Genomic DNA, 24,787 nt, shown 5'->3' on the forward strand with positions numbered 1-24,787 from the left:
TTTTTATTTCAGATTTTCCGCCGTGCTGACAAGAATGGTGAGTAGACAACAACTCTACTTGTCAAGCGATGATTCATTTTGTCTCATGTGAATTTGTCGTTTTCTCATTCACCCTATTCCATTTCTAAAGTATCGTCCTCACACAGGATACCATTTATGGGGGAATATGCAGTTGTTGTTATGTTTTGTTCAATCAAAGAGCCAAATGACTCGCATGAAGGAAACAAGTGAGCCTCAAGTGAGGCTTTTCTCTCTTCACACTTCAGTGCGTCCCACTTTCCTTGCCCAATTAAAACCCTGGCAAGGAGGAGGAATATTGCTTTGACTGCAGAAAATGTGTCTTGGAAACAATGTAGGCTACAGTAGCTTACTGTCAGACATTCTGTTGAGTTGGTACAGAAACCAATCAATTGGAATGGAAGTCTATTCTCATGATGGCATTTGAATAAAGGTTTGGATTTCATATGTAGAGCCAACTTCTCTCCATGGTATACTGATTGGTGAACAATTACTGGTAATCCAATCAAAGATAGTCCAATCACAGCTAATCCATTCATAACACAGGAGTGTTTCCTGGCCAGGTCACATGATCAGGGAAAAAACTTCTGGGCTCTATCTCAATTTGTCTTTTGACAATTCCTCACATCCTAAACCTCCTTCTCAGCCATATGGAAAAGAAGGTTCAAGGTCCCCCCCTCAAACCTTCTTCTTCAATATGTTTTGAAACTTGATAGTTTGGTCTGGGATGCTATTGAATATATTGATGCTGCAGTATTAACTGTAGTATATGGGCAATTAATATTGGTTAAAGGGGCAAATAGCCCTTACACAGCCTGGAGGTTGAAAATCAAATGATAGTGGGACTAAGTGCAAACCAGATGGGATGGTGTATCACTGCAGAATGCTGTGGTAGCCATGCTGGTTAAGTTTGCCTTGAATTCTAAATAAATCACTGACAGTGTCACCAGAAAAGCACCCCCACACCATCACACCTCCTCCTCTATGCTTTATGGTGGGAACCACACATGCGGAGATCATCAGCTCACCTACTCTGTGTCTCACAAAGACACTGCGGTTGGAACCAAAAATCTCAAATTTGGACTCATCATACCAAAAGACAGATTTCCACCAGTCTAATGTCCATTGCTCGTGTTTCTTGGCCCTTGCACATCTCTTCTTCATATTGGTGCCCTTTTGTACTGGTTTATTTGCAGAAATTTGACCATAAAGGCCTGATTTACGCATTCTTCTCTGAACAGTTGATGTTGAGATGTCTGTTACTTGAACTATGTGAAGCATTTATTTGGGCTGCAATTTCTGAGGCTGGTAACTCGAATGAACTTATCCTCTGCAATAGAGGTAGGTCTTCCTTTCCTGTGGTGGTCCTCATGAGAGCCAGTTTCATTATAGCGCTTGATGGTTTTTGCAACTGCACAAGTTCTTGACATTTTCCAGATTGAGTGGCCTAAAGTAATAATGGACTGTTGTTTCTCTTTGCTTATTTGAGCTGTTCTTGCCATAATATGGACTTGGTCTTTTACCAAATAGGGTTATCTTCTGTATACCACCCCTACCTTGTCACAACACAACTGATTGACTCAAACGCATTAAGAAGGAAAGAAATTCCACTATTTAACTTTTAACAAGGTACACCTGTTAATTGAAATGCATTCCAGGTGACTACCTCATGAAGCTGGTTGAGAGAATGCTAAGCTGTCATCAAGTTAAAGGTTGGGTACTTTGAAGAATCTCAAATATAAAATATATTTTCATTTGTTAGTATGTTTGAGTGCACATTTAGCCCACTGCTTAAATAATTTGTTCGTAACACTTACATTTCACTCAGAATGCCGAATATTCAATCAATTAATAACATTGGTTTTATAACGTCCTTTTTACATCAGCAGTTGTCACAAAGTGCTATACAGATACCCAGCATAAAACCCAAAAGGGAAAGCAATGCAGATGCAGAAGCACAGTGGCTAGGAAATACTCCCTAGAAGGCAGGAACCTAGGAAGAAACCTAGAAAGGAACCAGGCTCGAGGGGTGGCAAGTCCTCTTCTGGCTGTGCAGGGTGGAGATTTCTGTTCAAGTGAGTGTCGTCGAAATGTATCATTATTTCTCACTGTCAGAGGATGAATGTCTTATGGACTCTGCAACAGTGGCGCTCTCTGCTTGGCCTTGAAGACTGTCTGTAGGAGTATGCTGAGGTTACACCTAGTCGCTGTTTTAACATTGTGTCTGTTTTAACATTTTAGGATTGGGGTGGGGAAGCTGCTCCTAGATCAGTACTTAGGGGAAACTTCACACGCATAGGTTATTACATAACACAATCAGCTGTGTCAACTAATAGCTGTCATCCGCCTATTCGATTGATGTCTTTTCGTCAATAAAATTACAACAACATGTCAATCTGGATGTCCTTATGAAGACTTTCCCTCACATCTCCAAGCATAGCAATAATGTAATATAATTAGATCTGAGTAAATTCACGAGTAAATGGAATGGTGGGAGGAATGAGTCAGGACAATATTATTCGAAAGCTACTTCTCTGCTATGCCACATGTTCCTGTTCTGCAGAATAACATCTTATTACTTTGGCCAGATTCAACAGTCCACCAGATGCTAACCTCAACTCAATCTCTGTATCTGTATCTGTCTCTCTCCCCTTCTCTCTCTCGCTCTCCCCTTCCTTCCTTCCTTCTTCCTCTCTCTCTCTCTCTCTCTCTCTCCATTCTACATTTTCTCTCCCTTTCGCTCCCTCTCTCTTATCCCCCTCTTTCTTTGTCTCTTTCCTCTCTCTTTCCACAGTTCACAGACTTTCAGCGAGGCTTACTGGTACTGTAGTTGTGCACGCTTTATGGGCATCTGTTGATGTAATCTGACAGGGCAGATTGGAGGGAGGGTGAATGTATGGCCATTGGAAAGTAGCGAGAGGAGGAGAGTGGCCAGGCTTGATAGGCATCGTTCTGACTAAGACTGAGCTTGAGCCACTCCCTGATTTAGCTCGAGGCTAAAATGACAGGACAGTTAAATCATAGCTTATGTAGGACCAGGATTTTTTCCTAACCATATTTAGGGCCAGGAGGTTTTCCTAACAGTGGTCAAGTCATCATGTATACTGTAGGTTTCATAAATTGACAAGCAGGGCACTGTTAATTTAAGCACAATCAATCCATGACAGGTGTAATATTATCATCTTACAATGAGTGTTACACAATGTTCCAAAGGCCTTGTGTTAGTTCCTGTATCACTGATATAATTAAATATAATGAAAGTTGAAATGGTGCCAAGTCAGAGTAAGAGAGTATGAACTGCACAATACAGTGAAAGATAAGGCAATGATCTACAGATCCAGTCACAAGGGATTGCTGTCTTCTTCTGTCAAGTAAGGTACATTCCTACATTCCTTCTAGGTCGTCCTGGAACGACCTAGAAGAGCAACACATTTTAGTAAGCCATTTTAACTCAGAACTGTCAGAGAAGTGAACAAGCTCCCAGTAGTCACCATTAGGCTGCCAAAGAGCAAGGCATCAAATCTGGTGGCTTGACAGCGAAACTTGGGAGGTCTCCAATCCCCTCATCGAAATGAAAGAAGGTCAGAGTCAGATGATGAAGGCACATGTACAGTGGGGCAAAAAAGTATTTAGTCAGCCACCAATTGAGCAAGTTATCCCACTTAAAAAGATGAGAGGCCTGTAATTTTCATCATTGGTACACTTCAACTATGACAGACAAAATGAGAAAAAAAATCCAGAAAATCACATTTTAGGATTTTTTAAATGAATTTATTTGCAAATTATGGTGGAAAAAAAGGTATTTGGTCAATAACAAAAGTTTATCTCAATACCTTGTTATATACCCTTTGTTGGCAATGACAGAGGTCAAACGTTTTCTGTAAATCTTCACGAGGTTTTCACACACTGTTGCTGGTATTTTGGCCCATTCCTCCATGCAGATCTCCTCTAGAGCAGTGATGTTTTGGGGCTGTTGCTGGGCAACACGGACTTTCAACTCCCTCCAAAGATTTTCTATGGGTTTGAGATCTGGAGACTGGCTAGGCCACTCCAGGACATTGAAATTCTTCTTACGAAGCCACTCCTTCTTTGCCCGGGCGGTGTGTTTGGGATCATTGTCATGCTGAAAGACCTAGCCACGTTTCATCTTCAATGCCCTTGCTGATGGAAGGAGGTTTTCACTCAAAATCTCACGATACATGGCCCCATTCATTCTTTCCTTTACACGGGTTAGTCGTCCTGGTCCCTTTGCAGAAAAACAGCCCCAAAGCATGATGTTTCCACCCCCATGCTTCACAGTAGGTATGGTGTTCTTTGGATGCAACTCAGCATTCTTTGTCCTCCAAACACGACGAGTTGAGTTTTTACCAAAAAGTTACTCCTGGCTAACGTCTCTGTCCCAAAGCAAGCACCAGTTAGCCTTGAGCTAGCTAGCCTTGAGCTAAGCCCATCTCCCGACTAGCTGAAGAGGTCCAACAATACCTCCTTTGCCAATTGGCCTGGACCCTTTACTGCCGACACGGAGCCCCGCCGATCCATCACGACTGGTCCGCCGACATAATCGTCCGAGGTGGTTTCAACAGGCTTTTCCGTTGCGACATCGCCAAAGATCCATCTGCTGGCCAAGGCCCGCGAGCTTTCTGAATCGCTGTGTCTCCAGCTCACCTAGCGTACTAGAGCACCTGTAGCATACTCCTGGGCTACAATTACCCGGGCCCACGACCGGTCTGTCGATGTCACCGCATGAAGAGGAATAAACAGACTCACCCCATCGCGACGTCCCCCAAAGGTTAACTATCTAGCCCTCGCTAATCTCCCTGCTTGCTAATTCGGCCTGCTAACGGCTAGCTTGTCTAGCTCCGGTCCGCTAACTGCTACCTTGTCTAGCCCGGGCCTACGAACTGTTAGCTTGTTAGCACAGGCCTGCTAACCGTCAATCACCGCGTCCCAAACACTCTCTGAACCCATTTACTTTCTATCTCTTTTTGATTTTTAATTTGTTTATACCTTCCGGAAACCTGCCTCACCCAATGTGATACGGAATCGCTATTACTTTTAATTATATTATTATTTTTTAAAACCTGGATAACACTCGCCAGCCCAGCTTCCCTGCCCATCCACCACTGCCCCCTGGACACTGATCTCTTGGCTACATAGCTGACGCACGCTGGACTGTCCATTAATCACGGTACTCCATTCTGCTTGTTTGTTTTATGTCGGCCCAGTTGCCTAGTCAACGCCATTTTACCTGCTGTTTGTTGTGCTAGCTGATTAGCCTCGCCAACTGTTTTTAGCTAGCTTTCCCAATTCAACACCTGTGATTACTGTATGCCTCGCTGTATGTCTCTCTCAAATGTCAATATGCCTTGTATACTGTTGTTCAGGTTACTTATCATTGTTTTAGTTCACAATGGAGCCCCTAGATCCACTCTGCATACCCCTGTTACCTCCTTTGTCCCACCTCCCACACATGCGGTGACCTCACCCATTACAACCAGCATGTCCAGAGATACAACCTCTCATCATCACCCAGTGCCTGGGCTTACCTCCGCTGTACCCGCACCCCACCATACCCCTGTCTGCGCATTATGCCCTGAATATATTCTACCATGCCCAGAAACCTGCTCCTCTTATCCTCTGCCCCCAACACTCTAGGCGACCAGTTTTAATAGCCTTTAGCCGCACCCTCATACTACTCCTTCTCTGTTCCGCGGGTGATGTGGAGGTAAACCCAGGTCCTGCATGTCCCCAGGTACCCTCATTTGTTGACTTCTGTGATCGAAAAAGCCTTGGTTTTATGCATGTCAACATCAGAAGCCTCCTCCCTAAGTTTGTTTTACTCACTGCTTTAGCACACTCTGCTAACCCTGATGTCCTTGCCGTGTCTGAATCCTGGCTCAGGAAGGCCACCAAAAATTCAGAGATTTCCATACCCAACTATAACATCTTCCGTCAAGATAGAACTGCCAAAGGGGGCGGAGTCGCAGTCTACTGCAGAGATAGCCTGCAAAGTAATGTCATACTTTCCAGGTCCATACCCAAACAGTTTGAACTACTAATTTTGAAAATTACTCTCTCCAGAAAGAAGTCTCTCACTGTTGCCACCTGCTACCGACCACCCTCAGCTCCCAGCTGTGCCCTGGACACCATTTGTGAATTGATCACCCCCCATCTAGCTTCAGAGTTTGTTCTGTTAGGTGACCTAAACTGGGATATGCTTAACACCCCGGCAGTCCTACAATCTAAGCTAGATGCCCTCAATCTCACTCAAATAATCAAGGAACCTACCAGGTACAACCCTAACTCTGTAAACAAGGGCACCCTCATAGATGTCATCCTGACCAACTGGCCCTCCAAATATACCTCCGCTGTCTTCAACCAGGATCTCAGCGATCACTGCCTCATTGCCTGTATCCACCACGGAGCCGCAGTCAAACGACCACCCCTCATCACTGTCAAACGCTCCCTAAAACACTTCTGTGAGCAGGCCTTTCTAATCGACCTGGCCCGGGTATCCTGGAAGGACATTGACCTCATCCCGTCAGTTGAGGATGCCTGGTCATTCTTTAAAAGTAACTTCCTCACCATTTTAGATAAGCATGCTCCGTTCAAAAAATGCAGAACCAAGAACAGATACAGCCCTTGGTTCACTCCAGACCTGACCGCCCTCGACCAGCACAAAAACATCCTGTGGCGGACTGCAATAGCATCGAATAGCCCCCGTGATATGCAACTGTTCAGGGAAGTCAGGAACCAATACACATAGTCAGTCAGGAAAGCTAAGGCCAGCTTCTTCAGGCAGAAGTTTGCATCCTGTAGCTCCAAAAAGTTCTGGGACACTGAAGTCCATGGAGAACAAGAGCACCTCCTCCCAGCTGCCCACTGCACTGAGGCTGGGTAACACGGTCTCCACCGATAAATCCATGATTATCGAAAACTTCAATAAGCACTTCTCAACGGCTGGCCATGCCTTCCGCCTGGCTACTCCAACCTCGGCCAACAGCTCCGCCCCCCCCGCAGCTCCTCGTCCAAGCCTCTCCAGGTTCTCCTTTACCCAAATCAGATGTTCTGAAAGAGCTGCAAAACCTGGACCCGTACAAATCAGCTGGGCTTGACAATCTGGACCCTCTATTTCTGAAACTATCTGCCAGCATTGTCGCAACCCCTATTACCAGCCTGTTCAACCTCTCTTTCATATCGTCTGAGATCCCCAAGGATTGGAAAGCTGCCGCAGTCATCCCCCTCTTCAAAGGGGGAGACACCCTGGACCCAAACTGTTATAGACCTATATCCATCCTGCCCTGCCTATCTAAGGTCTTCGAAAGCCAAGTCAACAAACAGGTCACTGACCATCTCGAATCCCACCGTACCTTCTCCGCTGTGCAATCTGGTTTCCGAGCCGGTCACGGGTGCACCTCAGCCACACTCAAGGTACTAAACGATATCATAACCGCCATCGATAAAAGACAGTACTGTGCAGCAGTCTTCATCGACCTCGCCATCTGTCAATCACCATATTCTTATCGGCAGACTCAATAGCCTCGGTTTTTCGGATGACTGCCTTGCCTGGTTCACCAATTACTTTGCAGACAGAGTTCAGTGTGTCAAATCGGAGGGCATGCTGTCCGGTCCTCTGGCAGTCTCTATGGGGGTGCCACAGGGTTCAATTCTCGGGCCGACTCTTTTCTCTGTATATATCAATGATGTTGCTCTTGCTGCGGGCGATTCCCTGATCCACCTCTACGCAGACGACACCATTCTATATACTTTCGGCCCGTCATTGGACACTGTGCTATCTAACCTCCAAACAAGCTTCAATGCCATAGAGCACTCCCTCCGTGGCCTCCAACTGCTCTTAAACGCGAGTAAAACCAAATGCATGCTTTTCAACCGATCGCTGCCAGCACCCGCATGCCCGACTAGCATCACCACCCTGGATGGTTCGACCTTGAATATGTGGACACCTATAAGTACCTAGGTGTCTGGCTAGACTGCAAACTCTCCTTCCAGACTCACATCAAACATCTCCAATCGAAAATCAAATCAAGAGTCTGCTTTCTATTCCGCAACAAAGCCTCCTTCACTCATGCCGCCAAGCTTACCCTAGTAAAACTGACTATCCTACCGATCCTCGACTTCGGCGATGTCATCTACAAAATGGCTTCCAACACTCTACTCAGCAAACTGGATGCAGTCTATCACAGTGCCATCCGTTTTGTCAAAATTGTATTATTTGCCTACCTCCTCATGCCTTTTGCACACATTGTATATAGACTGCCCATTTTTTTCTACTGTGTTATTGACTTGTTAATTGTTTACTCCATGTGTAACTCTGTGTTGTCTGTTCACACTGCTATGCTTTATCTTGGCCAGGTCGCAGTTGCAAATGAGAATTTGTTCTCAACTAGCCTACCTGGTTAAATAAAGGTGAAAAAAAAAAAAAAAAACATTTCCTAATAATTGCTCCCACAGTTGATTTATTCAAACCAAGCTGCTTACCTATTGCAGATTCAGACTTCCCAGCCTGGTGCAGGTCTACAATTTTGTTTCTGGTGTCCTTTGACAGCTCTTTGGTCTTGGCCATAGTGGAGTTTGGAGTGTGGCTGTTTGAGGTTGTGGACAGGTGTCTTTTATACTGTTAACAAGTTCAAACAGGTGCCATTAATACAGGTAACGAGTGGAGGACAGAGGAGCCTCTTAAAGAAGAAGTTACAGGTCTGTGAGAGCCAGAAATCTTGCTTGTTTTTAGGTGACCAAATACTTGTTTTCCACCATAATTTGCAAATAAATTCATTAAAAATCCTACAATGTGATTTTCTGGATTTTTCTTTCTCATTTTGTCTGTCATAGTTGAAGTGTACCTATGATAAATTATAGGCCTCTCATCTTTTTAAGTGGGAGAACTTGCACAATTGGTGGCTGACTAAATACTTTTTTGCCCCACTGTATATTATCTACAACAACATGTACGAGAACAAGCTTCCTAGAACAAGCTCTCCTAGAACAAGCTCTCCTAGAACAAGCTCTCCTAGAACAGCCTACTGGAACAACGTGTACTGGAACAACATGTACCTGAACAACATCTACTGGAACAACATCTACTGGAACAACATCTCATAGAACAACATGTACTGGAACAACATCGTACTGGAACAACATGTACTGGAACAACATCTACTGGAACAACATCTACTGGAACAACATCTACTGGAACAACATCTACAACATGTACTGGAACAACATCTAACAACATGAACAACATCTACTGGAACAACATCTACTAGAACAACATGTACTGGAACAACATCATGTACTAGAACAACATGTACTAGAACAACACGTACTAGAACAACATGTACTGGAACATCACGTACTAGAACATCATGTACTAGAACAACATGTACTGGAACATCACGTACTAGAACAACATGTACTGGAACATCATGTACTAGAACAACATGTACTAGAACAACATGTACTGGAACAACACGTACTAGAACAACATGTACTGGAACATCATGTACTAGAACAACATGTACTGGAACAACATCTACTAGAACAACATATACTAGAACAACATCTACTAGAACAACATCTACTAGAACAACATCTACTAGAACAACATCTACTAGAACAACATGTACTGGAACAACATCTACTAGAACAACATCTATAGAACAACATCTACTAGAACAACATGTACTAGAACAACATGTACTGGAACAACATCTCATAGAACAACATGTACTGGAACAACATCTACTAGAACAACATGTACTAGAACAACATCTACTAGAACAACATCTACTAGAACAACATCTACTAGAACAACATCTACTGGAACAACATACTGAACAACATCTACTAGAACAACATCTACTAGAACAACATCTACTAGAACAACATCTCATAGAACAACATCTCATAGAACAACATCTCATAGAACAACATCTACTAGAACAACATCTACTGGAACAACATCTCCTGGAACAACATCTCATAGAACAACATCTACTAGAACAACATGTACTGGAACAACATCTACTGGAACAACATCTCATAGAACAACATGTACTGGAACAACATCTCCTAGAACAACATCTACTAGAACAACATCTACTAGAACAACATCTACTAGAACAACATCTACTAGAACAACATCTACTAGAACAACATCTACTAGAACAACATCTACTAGAACAACATCTACTAGAACAACATCTACTAGAACAACATCTACTAGAACAACATCTCATAGAACAACATCTCATAGAACAACATCTACTAGAACAACATCTACTAGAACAACATCTACTAGAACAACATCTACTAGAACAACATGAACAACACTGAACAACATCTACTAGAACAACATCTACTAGAACAACATCTACTAGAACAACATCTACTAGAACAACATCTACTAGAACAACATCTACTAGAACAACATCTACTAGAACAACATCTACTAGAACAACATCTCATATCTACTAGAACAACATCTACTAGAACAACATCTACTAGAACAACATCTACTAGAACAACATCTCAACATAGAACAACATCTACTAGAACAACATCTCAACATCTACTAGAACAACATCTACTAGAACAACATCTACTAGAACAACATCTACTAGAACAACATCTCCTAGAACAACATCTACTAGAACAACATGTACTGGAACAACATCTACTAGAACAACATCTACTGGAACAACATCTACTAGAACAACATCTACTAGAACAACATCTCATAGAACAACATGTACTGGAACAACATCTACTAGAACAACATCTCATAGAACAACATCTACTAGAACAACATCTACTAGAACAACATCTACTAGAACAACATCTACTAGAACAACATCTCATAGAACAACATCTACTAGAACAACATCTACTAGAACAACATCTACTAGAACAACATCTACTAGAACAACATCTCATAGAACAACATCTACTAGAACAACATCTACTAGAACAACATCTACTAGAACAACATCTACTAGAACAACATCTACTAGAACAACATCTACTAGAACAACATCTCAGAACAACATCTACAGAACAACATCTAGAACAACATCTCATAGAACAACATCTCATAGAACAACATCTCATAGAACAACATCTACTAGAACAACATCTACTAGAACAACATCTACTAGAACAACATCTACTAGAACAACATCTCATAGAACAACATCTCAACATCTAGAACAACATCTCCTAGAACAACATACTGGAACAACATCTACTAGAACAACATCTACTAGAACAACATCTCAACATAGAACAACATCTACAACATCTACTAGAACAACATCTCATAGAACAACATCTACTAGAACAACATCTACTAGAACAACATCTACTAGAACAACATCTACTAGAACAACATCTAGAACAACATACTGAACAACATCTCCTAGAACAACATCTCATGTACTGGAACAACATCTACTAGAACAACATCTACTAGAACAACATCTACTAGAACAACATCTACTAGAACAACATCTCATAGAACAACATCTACTAGAACAACATCTACTAGAACAACATCTACTAGAACAACATCTACTAGAACAACATCTACTAGAACAACATCTACTAGAACAACATCTACTAGAACAACATCTACTAGAACAACATCTACTAGAACAACATCTCATAGAACAACATCTACTAGAACAACATGTACTGGAACAACATGTACTGGAACAACATCTACTGGAACAACATCTACTAGAACAACATCTACTAGAACAACATCTCATAGAACAACATCTCATAGAACAACATCTACTAGAACAACATCTCATAGAACAACATCTACTAGAACAACATCTACTAGAACAACATCTCATAGAACAACATGTACTGGAACAACATCTACTAGAACAACATCTCATAGAACAACATGTACTGGAACAACATCTACTAGAACAACATCTACTAGAACAACATCTACTAGAACAACATCTACTAGAACAACATCTAGAACAACATGTACTGGAACAACATCTACTAGAACAACATCTCATAGAACAACATGGAACAACATCTACTGGAACAACATCTACTAGAACAACATCTACTAGAACAACATCTACTAGAACAACATCTACTAGAACAACATCTACTAGAACAACATCTACTAGAACAACATCTACTAGAACAACATCTCATAGAACAACATGTACTGGAACAACATCTACTAGAACAACATCTACTAGAACAACATCTACTAGAACAACATCTACTAGAACAACATCTCATAGAACAACATGTACTGGAACAACATCTACTAGAACAACATCTCATAGAACAACATGTACTGGAACAACATCTCATGGAACAACATCTCATAGAACAACATCTACTAGAACAACATCTCCTGGAACAACATCTCCTGGAACAACATGTACTGGAACAACATGTACTGGAACAACATCTACTGGAACTGGAACAACATCTCCTGGAACAACATCTCCTGGAACAACATCTCCTGGAACAACATGGAACAACATGTACTGGAACAACATCTACTGGAACTGGAACAACATCTCCTGGAACAACATGTACTGGAACAACATGTACTGGAACAACATCTACTGGAACTGGAACAACATCTCCTGGAACAACATCTCAACTGGAACAACATGTACTGGAATTGGAACAACATGTACTGGAACAACATATACTGGAACAACACTTACTGGAACAACGTACTAGATTAAGTGTGTTTCCTATTATTTGATCCTGTTTTTGAAAAAAATAACTATAAAAAAGTGCAGACAGACAGCCTCCCATTGTTTTCTAGATCAAGCATCACAATGTTGTACCATATTTCCTGCATATCTACTTCGTATTATAACCCTTAGCCTGTTCTTCTTACTGCTGATCTGCACAAAGCCACTGACAGAATCAGATAGGACCGCTTTGAACAAAGAACCTTTTCATTATGTAAAAATGTCCCTCTTCCTATTACCACAACGAAGTTGTAAGCAATGTCTTAGGATCTGTTTGATGTAGCTTGTATAAGTGTATTAGCCGTTTGGTTGGGTCGTCCTTAGCTATTTCAGGTGAAAGGAGGTCGCGGTAAAGGCCTTGCATCATCCTCCCAGCCAGCGCATTACAAATTCAGAACAGCCATGATGAGATCTGAGACGGATCCTAGCCAAACAGATGGTCCTCAAATTTGCCCTTGAAATGAGGCGAATCAACTGTCTGGAACTTCTGGCATATTGAATTATATTCATTGTTACCTTGTCGTGTGCAATGTGGCCAGATTGGCCTGATTATTTGGGCAGTTTGCTGGAAAGCAGCTCTGACAGTTCTTTTTGATTGTTTGGATCATAGACATAGAATGATTCTGACTTCTATGGTTTGGGTATGGTTTGCCCTTTCAAATCTGAGTCCCAAATGGCACCTTATTCCCTATATAGTGCACTACTTTTGACCAGAGCTTTATAGGCCCTGGTCAAAAGTAGTGCACTATATAGGGAACCGGGTGCCATTTGGGACATAGCAAAAGTGTTATAAATCTGCTGATGACTTCCTTCTGTCCTTCAGCACGCCAGGTCTGGCTAACCGGCTGCTGGCTCCAACGTTTGTGTGTCTAGTTCTCCTGCCAAGCGTCAGATTGACACCAGGAATATGTTTGTCACAAATCAGACAACTAAGGGCACTAAGGCAACTAAGGGCACTGAGCTCTTCCTGTGCCTTATGCTAGTGCTTAGCACAAAATGTAACAAACATCAACAACTGCCACTTGTGGTTGTATTCAGCAAAGTCATCAAATGCGTCCTAAATGGCACCCTATTCTCTCAATAGTGCACTACTTTTGACCAGTGCCCATATGACTGGGTACCATTTGGTACAAAGCATTTGAAGCTATGATGTAGGCCAGTTCTATTTCTTCCAGACCTGGGTTCAAATAGTATTTGTTTTATATCAAATACTTTAAGCTGCTCTTGATTGAGCTTGCATGTATGCAACCAATGGGAACCCAAACCATCTGGCTCTCAAGGCAGGTCCATTAAACAGTCAAGTATTTGAAAGACCGCAAATACTATTTAAACCCTGGTTTGATTTCCTTTTGGCCATGTGTCTCAGTCAAGGATGCACAGTAAACTGTGGTCTTGTGTTGTCTTTTCAGATGACGGAAAACTGTCGTTTGATGAGTTCAATGCTTATTTTGCCGATGGGATTCTCACCACTGAGGAGTTGCAGGAGCTCTTCTACTCCATAGATGGAAGGCAGAATAAGTATGTTCCCTCTTTGCAACATGCATGGTTTGTAACATGGTTTGTAACATGGTTTGTAACATGGTTTGTGACATTGATTAGATTAAAGGAACACATAGCACAGGCACATTTACAATTCCTGAACATGCAGACTCCTTGTATGCTCGACCAAGTGTTTTGCAGAACTAAGTAACAACAGAGTAGATGGTGGATAATCAGAATCAGTACGATTTTGTGTAATTTACCATGCATAGACCACATCAGATTTTTTTATGCTGTGTTACACTTCCCACGATAAAAGAAATCCCTCACTTGGTAATGACAACATGTAAAAGACTGTTGAGCATCAGTGTAATATAGCAACAACAACAGAGACCGTTTTTTAGCAAACTGAATCATGAATTACATATTCTCCTGGCCTACAGAGTACTTTTAGGGTGAGGAACCACCTAATATCAAGTTATAAATCCTGAACTTCCCCTTTAAAAGCCTTTCTCTCCTGAAGTGGCAAAAGTTTAACGTTCCATTGTTTAAGCATGTTGACTTGATTGTCTTTGGCAGAATGGAAATGTAGATTCATTGAGCACTTTACGACTTGCTCCCCCAACGTGAACAATTTCACATTATAACATTTAAAGTCCAAGCAAGCCCTTGTTATGGAGATTAGCTTGTCCTTCAATGTCCCTGCAGCTTAGCTGAACAAATAGAGAAACACACACAGAGCACTCCTCGCAAACGCTGCAGGCCAGGATTCTCCCAGACTTCTCTCAAAGTAATGAATACTTCTGAACATTCTGTTCAATTTTGGGATTATGTTAATGCTTATGTTAATGAACACACAGCTGGAATGCCAAGGACAGTGTTACTCTTCTAGTGAAAACACATTAGCAGCTACAAGCTAATTCCCTTGAAGTGACAAAGGGCATCGCAGCTTTCAAAAGGGCGGATTTTAGCATCAACAATGATAAATTACAGCGGAAGGTAATAGGTGCAATGCAGGTTGCACATTCCAATTACACAAGTCATTAACCAGGTTTACTTTTGCTCTTAATTTGGCAGTCCAAGACGAGCCAATAAAAGGCTAGCAAATGCCAGCAGGGAAGATGCTTTTATAGGTGCATATATTAGGCTAATATTAATGACAGCATGTTAAGTGGTTTGTCTTTTAGGCGATTTGTTTCTGCCCAGCAATTCATTTCAGCCTAGAGAATTCTGACTTGAAAAGTTCAAATATTGTTCAACAATGTTGGCTCCAATTAACAGGGAAATTGCATTTCCAGAGAGGAGTTCAAATCAAATGTATTTATATAGCCCTTCGTACATCAGCTGATATCTCAAAGTGCTGTACAGAAACTCAGCCTAAAACCCCAAACAGCAAGCAATGCAGGTGTAGAAGCACGGTGGCTAGGAAAAACTCCCTAGAAAGGCCAAAACCAAGGAAGAAACCTAGAGAGGAACCAGGCTATGAGGGGTGGCCAGTCCTCTTCTGACTGTGCCGGGTGGAGATTATAACAGAACATGGCCAAGATGTTCAAATGTTCATAAATTACCAGCACGGTCAAATAATAATAATCACATTAGTTGTCGAGGGTGCATCAAGTCAGCACCTCAGGAGTAAATGTCAGTTGGCTTTTCATAGCCGATCATTAAGAGTATCTCTACCACTCTTGCTGTCTCTAGAGAGTTGAAAACAGCATGTCTGGGACAGGTAGCACGTCCGGTGAACAGGTCAGGATTCCATAGCCGCAGGCAGAACAGTTGAAACTGGAGCAGCAACACGGCCAGGTGGACTGGGGACAGCAAGGACTCCTCATGCTAGGTAGTCCTGAGGCATGGTCCTAAGGTTCAGGTCCTCCGAGAGAGAGAAAGAAAGAGAGAATTAGAGAGAGCATCCTTAAATTCACACAGGACACTGGATAAGACAGGAGAAGTACTCCAGATATAACAAACTGACCCTAGCCCCCGACACAAACTACTGCAGCATAAATACTGGAGGCTGAGACAAGAGGGAGACACTGTGGCCCCATCTGATGATACCCCCGGACAGGGCCAAACAGGAAGGATATAACCCCACCCACTTTGCCGAAACACAGCCCCCACACTACTAGAGGGGTCATTTTAACCACCAACTTACCATCCTGAGACAATGCAGAGTATAGCCCACAAAGATCTCCGCCACGGCACAACCCAAGGGGGGAGCGCCAACCCAGACAGGAAGATCACATCAGTGACTCATCCCACTCAAGTACCGCACCCCTCCTAGGGACGGCATGAAAGAGCACCAGTAAGCCAGTGACTCAGCCCCTGTAATAGGGTTAGAGGCCGAGAATTCCAGTGGAAAGAGGGGAACCGGCCAGGCAGAGACAGCAAGGGCGGTTCATTACTCCAGAGCCTTTCCGTTCACCTTCATACTCCTGGGCCAGACTACACTCAATCATAGGACCTACTGAAGAGTCTGCGTCTCTCACATGGGTAGGCAGACCATTCCATAAAAATGGAGCTCTATAGGAGAAAGCCCTGCCTCCAGCTGTTTGCTTAGAAATTCTAGGGGCAATAGCGTCTTGTGACCGTAGCGTACGTGTAGGTATGTACGGCAGGACCAAATCAGAGAGATAGGTAGGAGCAAGACCATGTAATGCTTTGTAGGTTAGCAGTAAAACCTTGAAATCAGCCCTTAACCGGACGCCAGTGTAGGGAGGCTAGCACTGGAGTAATATGATCAAATGTTGGGGTTCTAGTCAGGATTCTAGCAGCCGTATTTAGTACTAACTGAAGTTTATTTAGTGCCTTATCCGGGTAGCCGGAAAGTAGACCATTGCAGTAGTCTAATTTTTCTGCATCATTTTTGGACAGAAAGTTTCTGATTTTTGCAATGTTACGAAGATGGAAAAAAGCTGTCCTTGAAAAACAAGTTCTTCAAAATGTTCATCAAAAGAGAGATCAGGGTCCAGAGTAACGCCGAGGTACCTTCACAGTTTTATTTGAGACGACTGTACAACCATTAAGATTAATTATCAGATTCAACAGAAGATCTCTTTGTTTCTTGGGACCTAGAACAAGCATCTTTGTTTTGTCCGAGTTTAAAAGTAGAAAGTTTGCAGCCATCCACTTCCTTATGTCTGAAATACAGACTTCTCGCGAGGGCAATTTTGGGGCTTCACCATGTTTCATTGAAATGTACAGCTGTGTGTCATCCGCATAGCAGTGAAAGTTAACATTGTTTTCGAATGACATCCCCAAGAGGTAAAATATATAGTGAAAACAATAGTGGTCCTAAAACGGAACCTTGATGAACACTGAAAATTACAGTTGATTTGTCAGAGGACAAACCATTCACAGAGACAAACTGATATCTTTCCAACAGATAAGATCTAAACCAGGCCGTGTAGACCAATTTGGGTTTCCAATCTCTCCAAAAGAATGTGCTGATCGATGGTGTCAAAAGCAGCACTAAGGTCTAGGAGCACTAAGGTCTAGGAGCACTAAGGTCTAGGAGCACTAAGGTCTAGGAGCACTAAGGGCTAGGAGCATGAGGACAGATGCAGAGCCTCGGTCTGATGCCATTAAAAGGTAATTTACCACCTTCACAAGTGCAGTCTCAGTCCAATGATGCGGTCTAAAACCAGACTGAAACATTTTGTATACATTGTTTGTCTTCAGGAAAGCAGTGTGTTGCTGCTAACAGCCTTTCCTAAATATTTTGAGAGGAATGGAAGATTCGATATAGGCCGATAGTTTTTTATATTTTCTGGGTCAAGGTTTGGCTTTTTCAAGAGAGGCTTTATTACTGCCACTTTTAGTGAGTTTGGTACACATCCGGTGGATAGAGAGACATTTATTATGTTCATCATAGGAGGGCTAAGCACAGGAAGTAGCTCTTTCAGTAGTTTAGTTGGAATAGGGTCCAGTATGCAGCTTGAAAGATTAGAGGCCATGATTATTTTCATCATTGTGTCAAGAGATATAGTACTAATAAATATAATTCAATTTTTTAAATCAAAGCCTGTAGGCTTCAATCAGACACTATGAGTGAAAAAGTGTGAGGTGAATTAATCGTACTCCTAGGATGAACAAGGATTCTGTTTTTCCAAGATGATTAGGAAGAAAGCATTGTAATTGGCACATTTTATCTAACTTTTATTGAGCTTATTAATTCCTGAAAGTTTTACAGTACATGGGGTTTATGGCACCCGACGTGCTTCCATGACTTAAATGATTCAATTAACTCTCTTTCTTTCCCCTCTTTTTCTTTTCTGCTACATTGTAGCAACCTAGACACCGACAAGCTTTCAGGTGAGTGTTGGGGCTACTGTTTGTGTTAATGTGGCCTATCCTTTCTTCACATTAACCCTGCAATCTCTCCAATGTACTTCCAGTTAAGCATTGGTCTTACCTGTGGAGCTTTTGTGCTCAACCATGTTATGTCAGTATCTTATTGTTGTGATAGGCTGTCAAACATTAGCATAATCTTCCTCGTTATTGTCATCACATCACCATTCCCATCTTCAACATCTGCATCATCGCCGATCATCATCTGTTATTATCCGTCTGGGTATAAACTGTAACCTGACAGACATCTAGATCTCCAGCGTATGGAGGTGAGTGGCAGATGGTCTGGAAAGCCAAGGAATAGTACAAAGACATGTAAACACTCACTTCCGAGAATAAATCTGCTGCATAATTTATTGAATGGCAAAAGCGTCAGTCGTGCAGCAGCTTGACGTCAGGGGGAAGTTAACTATCTCTCATCACTGTAAGTGCCTTCGCTGCGTCATCTTGGAGTTAGTCCAATGGACATCGGTCAATGTCTGCTTCATAGGTGAAGGAAATCCAGGACACTCTTTGATTTGGTGAAAGTTAAAATGTCCTGATTCATTTGACATTACCATGGTCAAGGGTGACTACAGTTGGCATTACCATGGTCAAGTATGACTACAGTTGGCATTACCATGGTCAAGTGTGACTACAGTTGACATTATCATGGGCAAGTGTGACTACAGTTGACATTACCATTGTCAAGTGTGACTACAGTTGACATTACCATTGTCAAGTGTGACTACAGTTGACATTACCATTGTCAAGGGTGACTACAGTTGACATTACCATGGTCAAGGGTGACTACAGTTGACATTATCATGGGCAAGTGTGCCTACAGTTGACATTATCATGGGCAAGTGTGCCTACAGTTGACATTACCATTGTCAAGTGTGACTACAGTTGACATTACCATTGTCAAGTGTGACTACAGTTGACATTACCATGGTCAAGGGTGACTACAGTTGACATTATCATGGCCAAGGGTGACTACAGTTGACATTATCATGGGCAAGTGTGCCTACAGTTGACATTATCATGGGCAAGTGTGACTACAGTTGACATTACCATGGTCAAGTGTGACTACAGTTGACATTATCATGGCCAAGTGTGACTACAGTTGGCATTATCATGGTCAAGTATGACTACAGTTGGCATTACCATGGTCAAGTATGACTACAGTTGACATTACCATGGTCACGTATAACTACAGTTGGCATTACCATGGTGAAGTGTGACTACAGTTGGCACACTGACACACTTCATGAAGCGTTTTGGCTTAAAGGTCGACTTTGGGCAAAAATGCAAAAAATAAACTGCATGACTGATCAGTGCACCATAATACCAGGTCATTTAATGCTTTAAACGAATTATATGAACACGATATTTGGCTACAGAAGTTCCATTTCTTACCAACCTCTACAGCTTCTGTCCAAAATCAAATCAGGTGAAAGGATGTCAACACATATTTTTATTTAACTAAGCAAGTCGGTTGAGAACAAATTCTTATTTACAATGATGACCTCCTCCGACCAAACCCGGACGACACTGGGCCATTTGTGCGCCGCCCTATGGGACTCCCAATAAAGACCGGATGTGATACAGGGTCTGCAGTGATGCCTCTAGCCCTGAGATGCAGTGCTTTAGACCCACTGCACCACCTGGGAGCCCAATGTTTTAATGTCATATACACAAGTACAGTGAAATGTCTTTCTTGCTAATTCAAATCCCAACAATGCAATAATCAATAACAATGTATTACTAGAAAAGAAACACGAGAAATGTGAAGATGTATTAAGAACACAATAACTAAGTAAGCATACTATATACAGGGTCAGTTCCAATACTATATTAACAATGTGCAGGGATACTGAAGTGATGGAGGTAGATATGTATTGAATAAGGGGACTAGGCATCAGGATATAAGATAAACACATACGCTGAGCTTGTATGTGAGTGGGTGTTTGTAGTCAGTATAAATGTATGTGCATGTTATGTGTGAGTGGGTAAATGATGGAGTATGAGTGTGTAGGGACCTGGTGAGTGTGTAGGGACCTGTGAGTGTGTATAGAGACAAAAATGAAAATGAGGATACAAGATTGACTCCGGTAGTCCGTGTAGCTATTTTGTTAGCTCTTTATCAGTGTTATTGATTGGGGATGGAAGCTGTTCAAGAGCCTGTTGGTGCCAGACTTGATGCACCGGTACCGCTTGCCGTGCGGAAGCAGAGGGAATAGTCTGATTTGAGTGGTTGTCTAATGATTTTCCGGGCCTTCCTAACACACCACCTGATATAGTTGTCCTGGTCCTGTCCCCACCACACTCTCTAGCGCCATGCGATCAAAGACCGCTATCGCCACACTAGGCAGTGATGCAGCCAGTCAATATGCTCTCAATGGTGCAGCTGTAGAACCCTTTAAAGATTTGAGGGCCCATGACAAACTTTTTAAACCTTCTGAGGGGGAAGAGCTCTTCTTCACGACTGTGTGCGTATTTAGACCATTTTAAGTCTTTAGTGTTTTGGACACCGAGGAACTTGAAGCGGTCTACCTGCTCCACTGCAGCCCCGTCGATGTGGATTGGGGCGTGCCTGCTCCTTTGTTTCCTGTAGTACACAATCAGCTCTTTGGTCTTGCTGACGTTGAGGGAGAGGTTGAAGCACACGCCCCCCTGTGTTGAGGGCATTTTATCTACCCTCACCACCTGGGGGCGGCCCGTCAGGAAGTCCAGGATCCAGTTTCAGAGGGAGGTGTTCAGACCGAGACTTGGTGATGAGCTTTGAAGGGAAAATGGTGTTGAACGCTGAGCTGTAGTCCATGAACAGCACTCTCACTTAGGTTCCTCTTATCTAGGTAGGTGAGGGCAGTGTGGATAGCAATTGAGATTGCGTCATCTATGGATCTGTTGGGACGGTACGCAAATTGGAGTGGATCTAGGGTGTCTGGGATGATGGAGTTAATGTGTGCCATAACCAGCCTCTCAAAGCACTTCATGATTACAGATGTGAGTGCTACAGGGCAATAGTCATTGTGGCATGAAGCCTTAGAGTTCTTGGGAACAGGAATGATGATGGTCATCTTAAACATGTAGGGGATTACAGACTGGGACAAGGAGAGGTTGTTCTGCAGCTGTTCTGCATATCCTCTGAGAACGGCCCCGCAGCCTTGCTTGGGTTGACCTGATTTAAAGATCTTTTTCATCTCGGCCTCGAAGAGCGAGATGACCAAATAATCTGGGTCGGTGACGGCACTCACACCCAGCATAAGATGCATTGACTTTGTCTGATAGAGCGGCAAAGTTGGGTCTTCCTTTTTGTAATCCGTAATGGACTGTAGCCCCTGCCACTTGAGGCAGGCGTTGTGTAATATGATACCACTTTATTCCTATATTGTCCTTTTGCTCGTTTGATGACTCTGCAGAGTTGTAGCGGGACTTCTTGTGCTTATTCCTGTCCTTGGCCATAGCCTCAGGGTTGTCTATGAAAGCTCTGTATGTGGTATTCCTGTCCTTGGCCATAGCCTCAGGGTTGTCTACGAAAGCTCTGTATGTGGTATTCCTGTCCTTGGCCATAGCCTCAGGGTTGTCTACGATGGCTCTGTATGTGGTAGTCCTGTCCTTGGCCATATCCCCAGGGTTGTCTACGATGGCTCTGTATGTGGTAGTCCTGTCCTTTAATTTATCTCCAACCTCAGTGTTAATCCAGGGCTTTTGATTGGGGAAGCAGTGAACCCTCACGGCTGGGACAACGTCGTCGATACTGGCTAGCTAAAGTGGCTAACTTTGCTAATGAACTGACTACGCCAGCAGTGGCGCCCATGACCACACATTGACGAACCACCAACGGCACACCACATTTCTGTTTGAAAATGCAGATGAGGGGTGAGCTTGGACAGTTTTTCGTGACCAAAGTCGACCTTTAATTACTTTCCGACTTTATAAGTGGTTATAACAGTTTATCCAATCAATGTCTACTCTTGTGTTTCAGAATGTACCATTCTATTTGGTTCTTTGATCAGTCAATACATTTTTCAGAGACCGATCAAAGAGCAAAGATGTCATTATCAGGGAAAGCTCTTGCAATATCATGCACATTAGATATCCAACTGAATTTTTATGTTTATACCTTACTGTACAATATAAGAAACTGGTGAGTCTATGTTAAATAAACAAATGTTTGCTTATTTCAGATTACTTTGCTCAACACTTGGGGGAGTATATGAATGTCCTCTCTGCTCTGGAAACCCTAAACGTCGCCATCTTGAAGGCCATGGACAAAACTAAAGAGGTAAGCCTTTGTGTGAACTATTTTGAGACATCATACCCATCCATGCTCAAGGGTTACTGTCAAATAGATGAGTGAATTCAAAAATACACCCTTCTTTCCTCTGCACCTTGAAGTAATCACTGATGTAACAGGATTGTATAGGTGAAAGCAAGAGTTCACAGCTTGGTGACTGTGGGCCACAGAATATACTCTATACCTACAGTGCTTAGTGAAAGTCTACCCCGTATCTTTTCAAGTACTGTGGTGGCAGCATCACGTTATCGGTATGCTTGTCACCGGCAGGTACTGGGGACTTTGTCAGGTTCAAAATACATATGAAAGGAGCATAGCCCAGATAAAAAAAGTGAGAGAGAATCCTACCTCAGTCTTCTGAATACCTGACGATGGGATAGTTTTATATTTTTCAGAGGGACAATACACACATTGTAATGCCAAAGACACACCAGAATGGATTTCCAAGAGGTGTTGAGTGTTCCTGAATAGTCTCAGACCCGACTTAAATCTGTGTGAAAATCAGTGACAAGGTTTGAATATTGCTGTCCATCAATGATTCCCAAGCAAATGTACTAATCTTGAGCAATTTTGACAAAAACAATGGATATATGTTCCCCTAAGATTTGTGCAAATTTGGTAGAATCTTATTCAAAATTATTGACAGCTGTAATGGCTTCCAAAGGTGCCACCACCAAGTATTAACTCTTGGGTGTGAAGACATACTCAATTAAGATATATATTTTTTATTTTTCATAAATGTTCTATAATTTGGCTTTTACTTTGGAAGTGTGCAGTAGCTTGTGTAGATCAATAAGTGAAAAAAATGAATTTAATAAAAATGAAATAAATGACATTTGAAGGCAGCAAAATATGAAAACTGTGCAAAGGGTGTGTAGACTTTCACTAGGCACTGTATGTTTTGTATTATGAACTGTAAATGCTACACAGTCCATTGAATGGGAGCTATAGAATATATTATATAGGGTATAGATAAAGCCTGCTGAATGTACCTTATGTAGAATATACCTTACGATATAGGCTACAGAATATACCTTATGTAGAATATACAGTGCATTCGGAAAGTATTCAGACCCCTTCCCTTACACATTTTGTTATGTTACAGCCTTATTCTAGAATGTATTAATAAAACATTTTCCTCATACAGTTTTGCAAATTTATTAAACAAAAACTGAAATACCTTATTTATATAAGTATTCAGACCCTTTGCTATGAGACTCGAAATTGAGCTCAGGCGCATCCTATTTCCATTGATCATGCTTGAGATGTTCCTACAATTTGATTGGAGTCCACCTGTGGTAAATTCAATTGATTGGACATGATTTGGAAAGGCACACACCTGGCTATATACTGTACCTTACGGTATAGGCTACAAAATATACCCTACCTATGTTTTGTATTAGCAGTAAATACTCCACAGTCCATGGACCAGGGGCTAGTTTCCCTCCATTCAGCTGATTCATGACTTTGAGACGAAACGGCTCCCCAGCACAGATGGAGGCAATCTAGTGTGCCTCATAAAAATGATGAGTCAAGCAACAATATTGGTGTAGGAATAGTCCAGCCAAGCATATCTGCATTCATTAGCATCACATTATGGTCTATATAATGCTTTTTTATAGCTGAGACGTTTTATCGAGCTTCCCAGAGCCCATACAGGAACATTGGGAAGCTGGCTAGCTAACTGTAGAGTTTTGCAGTGCAGTCAGCCCTTCCCATTGTGGCTAAAGAGGGAAGATGTAAAAGGAATTGTATGGCCAAGTGCTTGATGGGATTCCTAAGTCACCCATTGTAGCAAATGTACAGTATATACACTGAATAAAAATATAAACGCCACATGCAAAAATGTCAAAGATTTTACTAAGTTACAGTTCATATAAGGTAATCAGTCAATTGAACT

At 42.2% G+C, this 24,787-nt stretch overlaps 1 protein-coding gene across 1 annotated transcript in view; it reads left to right on the forward strand.

Moving 5' to 3' along the window:
• necab3 (N-terminal EF-hand calcium binding protein 3) overlaps positions 1-24,787 on the forward strand; it is an 80,879-nt gene that overhangs the window by 11,463 nt on the left and 44,629 nt on the right. Inside the window, exons 2-5 of the mRNA XM_046339379.1 lie at positions 13-37; positions 14,189-14,297; positions 18,544-18,569; positions 22,778-22,875. Coding sequence (XP_046195335.1) covers positions 13-37; positions 14,189-14,297; positions 18,544-18,569; positions 22,778-22,875 — 258 coding nt within the window. The remainder of the gene's footprint in view (positions 1-12; positions 38-14,188; positions 14,298-18,543; positions 18,570-22,777; positions 22,876-24,787) is intronic.

Source organism: Oncorhynchus gorbuscha, linkage group LG03 (assembly GCF_021184085.1).
Source record: "Oncorhynchus gorbuscha isolate QuinsamMale2020 ecotype Even-year linkage group LG03, OgorEven_v1.0, whole genome shotgun sequence".
Lineage (NCBI taxonomy): Eukaryota > Metazoa > Chordata > Actinopteri > Salmoniformes > Salmonidae > Oncorhynchus > Oncorhynchus gorbuscha.